Source organism: Homarus americanus, unplaced genomic scaffold (assembly GCF_018991925.1).
Source record: "Homarus americanus isolate GMGI-L3 unplaced genomic scaffold, GMGI_Hamer_2.0 scaffold24694, whole genome shotgun sequence".
In the NCBI taxonomy this organism is placed as follows: Eukaryota; Metazoa; Arthropoda; class Malacostraca; order Decapoda; family Nephropidae; genus Homarus; species Homarus americanus.
Window position 1 is genome coordinate 8,527,689 of NW_024732780.1, and position 11,609 is coordinate 8,539,297.

At 43.5% G+C, this 11,609-nt stretch overlaps 1 protein-coding gene across 2 annotated transcripts; it reads right to left on the minus strand.

Moving 5' to 3' along the window:
* Positions 1–272: 272 nt before the first annotated feature.
* Positions 273–10,279, minus strand: LOC121869060 (integrin-linked protein kinase homolog pat-4-like). Of its 2 annotated transcripts, XM_042370173.1 has the most exons (14): positions 10,144–10,279; positions 8,293–8,473; positions 7,940–8,039; positions 6,683–6,778; positions 5,602–5,939; positions 5,287–5,386; positions 4,970–5,065; positions 4,153–4,427; positions 3,877–3,978; positions 3,424–3,522; positions 3,057–3,212; positions 2,776–2,937; positions 2,417–2,527; positions 273–1,292 (listed from the first exon to the last, which is right to left on the minus strand). In XM_042370173.1, the coding sequence occupies exons 2-14, from the start codon at positions 8,338–8,340 to the stop codon at positions 1,158–1,160; spliced, it is 1,818 nt and encodes a 605-aa protein (XP_042226107.1). In that variant the 5' UTR covers positions 8,341–8,473; positions 10,144–10,279; the 3' UTR covers positions 273–1,157. The 2 variants fall into 2 exon arrangements, with proteins under 2 accessions (XP_042226107.1, XP_042226108.1); XM_042370174.1 differs by lacking the exon at positions 7,940–8,039.
* Between the last annotated feature and the right edge of the window lie 1,330 nt (positions 10,280–11,609).

Sequence of the window (11,609 nt, forward strand, 5' to 3'; positions counted from 1 at the left end):
TCAACTCAGAAACAGAATAACACGGACAGACAGACAGTTCATTTAGCACTAGACAAGTGATTGCGGGCAACTTCGTGCCCAGTGAAAGTTTGAAGTCTCGTGCTTGGCGAGCGTACAGCGAATGAGGGTGCGCCAAGTCCGTAGACTTGCATCGTTTTCCATCGTAAAAAAAAAAAAAGGTTAATTAATGCCTTCCTAAAGAAACCATCGACATGGGACCAGGTTTGTTCCACTCTACGAATTTTTTGCGATTTTTCCACCAAGTTTGATGAAAAACGAATGTGCCATTTCGGCTGCCCAGAACAGACAGACAGACACACGCCTAGTCCTATAGTATATTAGATTATAAACACCACAAAGCTTGAACAACGATAATAAATATATACATTTTACTATAATTATCGATAATTTTAAAATAGATTTGACTAGAGTTACTTAATAATACATATCTAAAGCGTCCCATTGGTCAGTATGCCATGAATCAGATGGCCAATGGACGTTAAGAATACAACACTCACTCACTAGCTCACTCGCTCGCCTCCACAGCGTCAACTCTGGGCGCACCTGGGAAACGAACCAACGAACTGCTGAAACACGACGAGTAACGCATCCACTCAACTTCAAACAGCTTGGTGTTTATGATATGATACAAAGACACAATGGACCTTAACAACAACAATGACAAAATGTTACTCAGTGATTCTCAAACTAGGTTCCAGGAATTTTTTTTGAGAAATAGTGAGTTTAACATTTGAGAGATTTGGCGATTCCATTTCACAGGATATTTTGGATTTGGGTTGAAATGAACAAATGCTTTGGACTATGATTTATTCTTTGATTATTGACAATATTTGTATGTGTCATGGTATAAAAGGGGTCCCTGGTTGAAAGAAGTTTGAGAACCCCTGACTTAGAGGACCTAAATAACACATTTACGTAACATATCCGACCTCAGTAACGCCTTCAAATAACATCCTGCACCACAATAACGGCAAAATATTACTTTTCGGGATCTCGGTAACACCTTCAATCACATCCTGCACCACAATAACGCCAAATTGTTACTTCGGGACATCAATAATACCTCTAAGTAACATCCTAGCCCCCAATAACGCCTTCAAGTAACATCCTGCACCACAATAACGCCAAAATTGTTACTAGGGGGACATGCCAAGGGCGGGGAGTGTGGAGGTGACCAGAAGAGAAGCACTTGGTCTGGACTCGGGGTCATGATTAAGCAGGGAGGTTACAAGCCCCTGGAATCCCTCACTGTAATGCTTGGGTACAGACACCTGCAAACAATACAAAAAAATGATATTAGATGTGAGCCTGTATAGTGTGTGTGTGAGCCTGTATAGTGTGTGTGTGTGTGTGTGTGTGTGTGTGTGTGTGTGTGTGTGTGTGTGTGTGTAAGATGGGTGATATCTTTGTGTATTAGTTGAAAAACTCACACAGAATGTAGAATAGTGAGTCGTGAAAACAATGATAATGATGGTGATGATGGTGACGATAGTGGTGAAGGTGACGATAGTGGTGATGGTGGTGACGATAGTGAAGGTGACGATAGTGGTGATGGTGGTGACGATAGTGGTGATGGTGGTGACGATAGTGGTGATGGTGGTGACAATGGTGGTGGTGATACTACTACTACCTTTTTTTTTAATATATGTGGCCTCCAGCCTTCCCCAATAACCACACCTTCGCCACCATTTTATTACCTTAATATTAAATATCCTAATACATAAGTAGCTATCCTAGCTGTGTTGAGCCGCAGATCTATGCGGCATTCAGTGACTGTAGCTTCAAAGTCAATATCTGCAACTGTTGTCGGCTTTGGGGCCGATACTCTCATTCCCGAGGCAGAGCAAAACCGACCGAAGGAGAAAGGACAGTCGACATCTCAACCAGGCTGTAACATAACTTCTGGGCTGCTGCTTCTGTTCGGAGATCACCTCCGCGAGTCTGGCGTAGGAACATCTTGCACTTGGTCCCATCCCACCAGAGGTTGTGAACACTAGAGAAGTGAAGCTGCTTTGAACGCTCTGAATTCTCTCCCCGTATGCCCTTATCTTGTTCTCGTTCCTCCTGTGTGCTGCATCGAGAGCTAAGTTACGGTGACATGCAGCCTTGGGATCAAAAATCCTGATGTCGAAGATGGCTCGCTGTCCCCGCGTCCAGAATCATCGAGCACTGACGTCAACACGGGCTTCGTTAGATGTGTTTGAAGTCCTAAGTTGGAAAATCTCACCGTCCAATGGGAGGGAGGGTCGGTTCTACCTGACATCACGGCAGGTTTCCTTCAATACTACTACTACTACTTCTACTACTACTACTACTACTACTAATAATAATAATAATAATAATAACAAGAACAATAACAACAACAACAATAATAACAACAACAACGTCATCTCACCTGTACATAAGGGTAACCTCGCTCCAGTGTTGCCAACTCATAGAGACAACACCCCAGGGACCACATATCAGCCTTACCGTCGTATGGTAAGCCGTTCGCCACCTCCGGGCTCTGGTAGGAGGGAGAGAGAGGGGGTTAAGAAGACTATCATGATCTGGTAACACTGGTGATACAGCAACATGCTACCCTGTGATTGGTTAAGCTTGTGGTGTACTGTGTGATGATTGGTTGTGCTTTAATTCAGGGCTTTGTGTGCCCATATAGGCCAAATTACTCATAGAAACCCACTATATAGGCTTAGGTAAATAGTCACCCATCATATAGGCCTAGTCACCCATCACATAGGCCTAGACACCCACCATATACGCAGGGGTGCCAACCGTAGTCCTGGGCAGGTAGATCTCACCCTCCATTACGCGTGCTAAGCCGAAGTCACCCAGCTTGACGGAGTCGTTGCAGGTGGTGAGGAAGATATTGTGTGGCTTCAGGTCCCGGTGGAGGATGGCCCGCTGGTGTAGATACTAACGGAGAGAAGATGTTAAGTAGATAGAAATGTTGTTTGTTATTTAAATACGATAATTTACGGTCTCCAAACACCCCGTCCCACCCCCCCCGCCCCCAATTCTAACTACCAATTCACCTGAAGCGCTGAAGATATTTTGAGGGTCCAGGCGAGGATCTGACACTCCATGAAGGATCTGGATCGCTCCTTCTGCTGTTTGATCCGCTCAGCCAGATCCCCTCCGTCGCAGTACTCCAGTAGAAGGTACAGGCAGCTACCCTCAACACCTCCTCCCTGTGGTGATGGTGAGGGTAGTAATTAATGGTGATAAGGATAGTGACCAATGGTGATAATTTATGGTGGTGAGAATGATGATAACAGTTAATAATAATAATAATAATAATAATAATAATAATAATAATAAAGAAATAAATATAATAAATAAAACAATAAATTATAAAATAAAAAATAATAACAAACACCCACACCCACCCACCCACCTCACCTTATAAGCAACAATATTTGAGTGTTGGATGTCACGGAGTAGATCCAGTTCCTGCTCGGCCACTTTCTTCAGGGACCTGGCCAGACCTCCTAGTTTGATCTGTGAACGGCGTAACGTGAGGACTTTAAATCCATGTTATTATCTACAACCTGATGTTATTTTAATGTGGCTGAATAACTAAGCTACAACAACTTCATGCTATTAATGTACCATTACACCCTCACCAGTCACACCAGTCACCACCCTCACCTCTCATGCTATTAATCACCAGTAACCACACCATTACCACCCTCACCAGTCACCATCACCCTCACCCACCCTCACCTCTCACCACCCTCACCTCACCCTCACCTCTCACCAGTCACCACCCTCACCAGTCACCACCCTCACCAGTCACCACCCTCACCTCTCACCACCCTCACCTCTCACCATCCTCACCACTATACAACTCACCACTTTGAGCACCAGGTGGGCGGTGTTGTCCTTCACCAGAAACACTTCACCAAAACTTCCTTCACCAAGACACTTCACGGTGGTGTAGTTCTTGTACGTGATCTGCAGGAGATAGATAGATAGATAGATAGATAGATAGATAGATAGATAGATAGTTAGATAGATAGATAGTCAGGAGTGGAAATTATTATCTGTCAGTGAGAAATATTTAGAGTACAGCCTCTCTCTCTCTCTCTCTCTCTCTCTCTCTCTCTCTCTCTCTCTCTCTCTCCTCACCAGCTGTTGTTTATCCCTGAGAAAGTTGACGACATCGGAGTTCTTGGCCAGCTGTGCCAGATCCTTGGCCGTACACCCAGCCTGGTTCTTCACGCTGGGGTCAAGTCCCTCTCCGACCAGCCATTTGACGGCCTCCAGGTTACCGTAATCAGCCGCTAGGTGGAGGATCGTCGACCCGTCAGCCGTCAGCGCCGTCAGGTTACATCCTCTGTCCCTCAACACCTGTAACACCTGTACGTGGCCACCTACAGCTGCCCAGTGGACTACCTGTCGACCTGCAGGTGATAACAGGTGGTAATGAAGATTTGCACAAGTGAGAATTGTATTTGAGATCTGGTATCAAAAGAGCTCATTAAATCTGCCAGGAAAAATTACTGAGCTCTGTGGAACTAAAGGGCAGAATATTATAGATGAAAATTACAATCACAACCTTTGACCTGTTGTACTGTACGTGTATATGAGTCTCCCCTTAACTCACTGGTGTCTCCATTTTCTATCAACTTTACGTTCTCTTCCAGCCTCCATGAGAATATAATACCATCCCCCATTAATCTAGTGGCCAGTATTCATTTACTTTTGGCGTTTCCATTTACATCTAAAAGACTAACAGAGTCTCCCCCTCAGTACATTAGGTCTCGTTTTCTTTCAACTCCATTTTCTTCCATCTCCGTTTTCTTCGAGGGTCAACTATGCTGCGGACAGACCCCACACAGCCATAAAATGAACACAACACAACCTAAACCTCCCGTGAGTAAAGTAACAAAATTATTCCCTATACTAACCAGGGTACCACAAGGCCATACACTGTCACCCTCACCTTTCGCTACAGCTTCACGATCGACGTTCTGGTCAAGGATCATCCAAACCATCTGATCATAGCCGCCCCAAGCAGCCAGGTGGAGTGGTCGTAAACCTGCAAGGACAGACTCTCTCAACATCAGGAATAAGGTAATAAAACTCTCACACTACCTGATAAATGCTAATTGACGTCACCCTCAAACAACCAGATCTGGAATGTCCCGTAAATACCGACTGAGAAGGTTTAAAGTGGAGGGCTACGGTTACTACGATAATTATAAACACTAATAATTAAGATAACTACGGTAACGATGATAATTAAGGTAACAATATTACCTTCCTCCCCAGGCTGTTGGCTAGTGACCTCCAGACTGGCCCCTGTACCCACCAACCGAGCTAAGGTGGTTTGGTCTCCCTCTGAGGCGGCCCTCAGCACCTGCCAGCCGGGAGAGACGGTGGGTGAAAGTGAGATAAGAATTGAGAGAGAGAGAGAGAGAGTTTATGTGAGATAGTGTGCGTGTTACTTCAGTTATTCATTCACTTGTGTGTGTGTGTGTGTGTGTCATATACAGTACCATGAGCTAATTAACTACTACACACGCACACGCGCTAGATACATGTACTCAAGACAACATCACCATCAACACTCACCTCACGACTTGCCTGAGTACTACTGCCTCCCGCACCCGTACTCGAGGGTCGTGCTAAGCGAGCCACACAACTTGTAATCCGGAGATAATGATATATTTTGGCATGTCCGGCCGCCTTCGCCAGCTCCCCAGCAGTGAAGTTCTCGGTATTTTTGACGCTGGGGTCGAGTCCTTCTCCCACCAGCCATGTGACGGCCTCCAGGTTGCCGTAATCAGCCGCTAGGTGGAGGACCGTCGATCCATCAGCCGTCAGCGCCGACAGGTTACATCCTCTGTCCCTCAACACCTGTAACACCTGTACGTGGCCACCTACAGCTGCCCAGTGGACCGCCCGTCGACCTGCAGGTGATAACAGGTGAATTCTTACTTTTCAGTTTCGTTCTTGTCCACTTTTTTACAAACAAGGTGAACAAAATATATATTAGCGCCATCTATAGTAAGACTTTTTATATTACTTGGACAATTTTGAGTTTTTTAATCATCCCAAACCAGCAAAACGTAAAAAGTTAATTCTTGGGTTTGGTTTTGACACTCCATCGTTGTGTTGGCGCCACCACAACTCAAACTACTGTAGTCTGTTTATAGGACAGACTCAATAACTGCTAATGTCTAAACAGCATCACACGGACCAGAGAGATGAGGCTTCAGTGGGACTCAGTAATAGACAGTGAGACTCGGTAATAGACAGTGGGACTCGGTAATAGACAGTGGGACTCAGTAATAGACAGTGGACTCAGTAATAGACAGTGGGACTCAGTAATAGACAGTGGGACTCGGTAATAGACAGTGGGACTCGGTAATAGACAGTGGGACTCAGTAATAGACAGTGGGACGGTAATAGACAGTGGGACTCGGTAATAGACAGTGGGACTCAGTAATAGACAGTGGGACTCAGTAATAGACAGTGGGACTCGGTAATAGACAGTGGGACTCAGTAATAGATATTGGGACTCAGTAATAGACAGTGGGACTCGGTAATAGACAGTGGTACTCAGTAATAGACAGTGGGCACTCAGTAATAGACAGTGGGACTCAGTAATAGACAGTGGAACTCAGTAACAGACAGGGACCCAACACCTTACCTTGGGCAACACTCTCTCGGTCAGCGTTCCGGTCGAGAATCATCCGGACTACCTGTGTGTGACCCGCCCAGCTCGCCAGGTGCAGCGCCCGCAGGTCTACAAGGATGGATGAGGTCAGGTCAGGTCAGGCTGATATATTAACCCTTTAAGGACGATAGCTTGACCCACTTAGGATAATAGTTTATAATATCGTTGTTTAAGGGTTGTAACTTAAAATTCGTCTTCAAAAGGTAATAACTTCAGCCATCGTCCTCAGAGGATTACCTTAACTTAATCCAGTTGATGTTTAAATCAAATTATCTTTATCTAGGCATGATTAGATTTAATGGTTATTTTGTAGTTTCCGATGGTTTAGACAAGACACTTTTCTTCTATGACGTTTCCCTCGCAAGTGATCTAACCTAACCTAACCTAACCTAACCTAACCTAATCTAATCTAACTTAACTGCGGAGCCCCCCCCCCCCTCCCCCCGTTAGCAGGTTAGGTTAGATAATTTTAGGTCATTTGCGAGAGAAACATCATAGAAGACAAGTATCTATAAATTGTGTAAACCATCGGAAAAACACATTGCTCAACTCGAGAGCCGTGGTTGGTCGAAACTACAAATAGACCGGTTTGCTTTTATGAGCCTAAACTAGATAATATTAGATCACATTCAAGGTGACGAACTGAGAACTAGCATAGTTATCCCTGCACCGTTTTCTGTAATACTATATTCTTTAGTTTTCTATAAAATTCTTTAAGGGGAAACATTAATAATAATAAAAACTGATTATTGATAATTACATCTATGTATTGAATGATGAAGGACGAAAACAAGTAATAATTAAGGAGAAGGACGCTACTTAGTTCCCTACTTAAATATATTTCATCGTAGAAGATAAATACTTTCTTACCTCATAAAAAGACCCCAAATAGTGAACGTGGAATACAATCTACATAATATTCTGTTTTACGATTATTGTTGACATCAGGAGACGGCACCATGAGGGTTTCTTGTTCCAATGTTAAGTGAGATTTGGTTTTTTTTTTTTGAAGATTGAAATATAAGATAACTTTAATATATTTTTTGTTTAGAATATGTTAGGTTAGGTTAGGTTTGTTAGGTTAGGTTAGATTAAGTTAGGTTAAGTTTGGTTTGTTAGGTTAATTAAGGTTACCTAAACTAACCTTACCTAACCTCACCTGACCTAACCTACCTTAACCTAATCTTACCTGGATTGAGGTAAGAAAGTAGCCCTAACAGAGAGGCCTACCTTTCTCGTCTGGGTTGAGGCTACATATCTCCAGGTCGACTCCCACGTAGAACAGTCGAATCAAGGTCCCCACATCACCCTCTGACGCCGCCTGCAGGAGCTGGTGATGGTGTTATGATTACTCTCTCTCTCTCTCTCTCTCTCTCTCTCTCTCTCTCTCTCTCTCTCTCTCTCTCAAAATCTCCCATTCATTCTTTCTCATAAACATTCTCTCTCTCTCTCTTTCATTAACTCTCTCTCTCTCTCAAATTCTCTCATTCACTCTCTATCTATCTCTGTCTCACTCACACACACACACACACACACACACACACACACTATGAACAACAAGTTACTAGTCTTTCTTTGCTTACCTTCTGGCTGGAGGCTTCATCATTTACCACGGCATCATTACCAGCCATGGAGCTCCTGCGAGGCGAACTACCACTACTACCACCACTACCAGCCCCCCCTGTCACCACCACTACCACCACCTCTGCCACCACTACTGCCAACAGAGGGAATGACAGGTAGAGGTCGAATTCGTTTATTTACCTGCAATAAAAGACAATATAGGCGCCATATTATACATTATCAGTAACGCCATAGTGGAAATATTAGTTCTGTTCTACCACTATTACTATTACCCTGTTGCTACCACCATTACCATGTTACTACCACTACCGCAATTAGCTTAGACCCGCTACCACCATTATTACTTTTGGTTTCATTAACACCACTACTAACCTTACTAATACTACTATTACCACCACCACCACTACCACAATCACCCTTATTACCACCGCTACTAATACTGTACTACCACCATCATCCTTACTACCACCACTACCACCATCATCTTACTACTACCACCACTACCATCACCCTTACTACAACCACCATTACCTCCACTACCACCATCACCCCTATCACCACCACCACTATCACCCCTACCACCACCACCACTACCAACCCTACCACTACCACCATCACCCCTACCACCATCACCCCTACCACCACCACCACTATCAACCCTACCACTACCACCATCAGCCCTCTACTAAGTGTTCAGGGACTTTTGACCTTAACTGTACACTCACGAGCCTGTACATGTCCAGTACCTGTTTCTGGTGTTAAACTGAGCTTTCTATATAAACAATTAAGTCAGTGTAGGATTTTTTTTGCTTGTTCATGGGCTGTGTGTGTGTGTGTGTGTGTGTGTGTGTGTGTGTGTGTGTGTGTGTGTGTGTGTGTGTGTGTGTGTGTGTGTGTGTGTGTGTGTGTGTGTGTGTGTGTGTGTGTGTGTGTGTGTGTGTGTTCCATGGCCATCCTAGGTAACTTAGCTGATGTTAATACAGTAAAACCTTCATTTAACGGACTATGTGGTGAGAAAAGTCCGTTATATCAAGGTTTCACTGTAATGAGTGTTCTGTTATCTTATATATTATAACTTATCAATAGGGAGGATAGAACGAGCCTTTGTTGATGTTGTTCTAAAATTAAAAACATTCGGTACAACTAACTATTAACTGCTATCACCATTAACACCATCAGAAACTACTACTACCATCACCCTCTACCACCACCTACCACCATCACCTCTACCACCCTACCATCACCTCTACACCACCCCTACCACCATCACCCTACCACCACCCCTACCACCCACCCCTACCCCACCATCACCTCTACCACCACCCCTACCACCATCACCCTCTACCACCACCCCTACCACCATCACCTCTACCACCACCCCTACTACCATCACCTCTACCACCACCCCTACCACCATCACCTCTACCACCACCCCTACCACCATCACCTCTACCACCACCCAGAAACACCACTCAGCACTTGAAACAAAAAATAAGTCATTAAAACAATCCGGTAAGGTCATGTTGATCTCTGAGGTGTTAACCACTGCTCTTCCCAACACCAATAGTAAGGTTTTTTTTTCCCAAGTTCCTCACGAATTGATGCATGACCATATATTTTCTATAATACCCACCAAAAATTAACAAAATCATTATATAAGATACAATATAACTCTTAAAAAAAACAACGGTTAAATTACGTTTTTCACTAAATTACACTAGGATATTACAGGACGTTAATTACATGTTAATTATCCATATACAATACCTGAGGTGTAGATACGTTTATACCATCACCTATCTAGGATTAAATTAAGATACTTGATATTTATACAGGAGAAATACTCTTACTTTCTTCGTGCCGACAAGACCCATTTTGATTCATAGCTCCCAAGTCGCCATGTTAGTCGAAATTATTCCCCCAAACTTAGAATACCACTTCACGCCACACACCAGAACACGAGACTCGACTAAAACTAACGGTGGTGTAGACGAGGTTATCTTATCTTGAGGGATGTAATCAGATACGATAGCACCTTATAATTTGGATATAATACCTGACTAGTAGCTTACAGGGGAGGGAGGGAGGTAGGGGGAGAAGGGGGTCAGTCAGTTTGGTCTTGTGTGAATTTCATGGTTCATAACTATATTCTGCCTTAAATACTCTTAAATACAAAGTCGTTGTGGTCGTGGGGGTCGTATCTGACGTAGGCACCGTAAGGGTAAGGGTAGTCGTGAACCTGTATCTGACGGAGAAATAGTCAGTTATTCCTGTAACACTCAAGACAACAGCAACCAGGAAGGTGTGATATTTTCAAAGTAAATTTTAATAAGCAAATATAAACATGAAAATAAGAGCAAAATGGCTACAGTGCATGCATGTGTATGTATGTATGTATGTATGTATGTATGTATGTATGTATGTAACTAGAGAATGAAAACTGCCACTCATAAACTCACGTGTCTCAAAAAAGGATCCCAGTCTAGATGTTGTCTCACTTTCAAATACATTACTTCGACGCATATGGAAGGTTCGTGCTCACTTCTCAACCCATTACATAATTCAGCTGGTGACACGACTACAGCAGTGCCAGTACAGTACTTTTCGCTACAGCTGAACGAGGTAAATCTCCTGTATTATGCTGTAAGGTGTACATTTACTCTGAGGAAATAAAGTACATGAGATTGTTAGCGTTGATAGTGTTCTCTGGCTACAAACACAACAAGGTAAAACTGTCTTTCATGTGCTTGCTGAATGCTGCGTTCATAACAAGCTGGACTAGTCACAACTGTTGAGTAACAGCAGAAGGACTGAGTGAGCAGAATGTCATAACACCACTTGCCGAAGACAGCATATTGTTGCAGACGCCGAAAACAACAGCGCTGGACAAATGCTGTGTGAACTGTTATTTTTGTCAACATAGAGCCTCATAGAGTAAAGCTCAAACTCTACCTTTGTAAACTAGGGCATCATAGAGCCTCATAGAGTAAAGCTCAAACTCTACCTTTGTAAACTAGGGCATCATAGAGCCTCATAGAGTAAAGCTCAAACTCTACCTTTGTAAACTAGGGCATCATAGAGCCTCATAGGGTAAAGCTCCAACTCTACCTTTGTAAACTAGGTCACGAAGCGATTGTTGTGACTAAGATGAACTCTGATACAGCTCACGCAAGGTTAATTTACCAAGGTCTTAGACCTGACCTCGCTGACCTCTAATTATCTTAAGACACGTGTGAGTGACTAATCCCAACCTATACTTTTCCTACTTTCCTTCTTACTTTTTTTTTTTACTTTTTCATTTACTTTATAATATTTT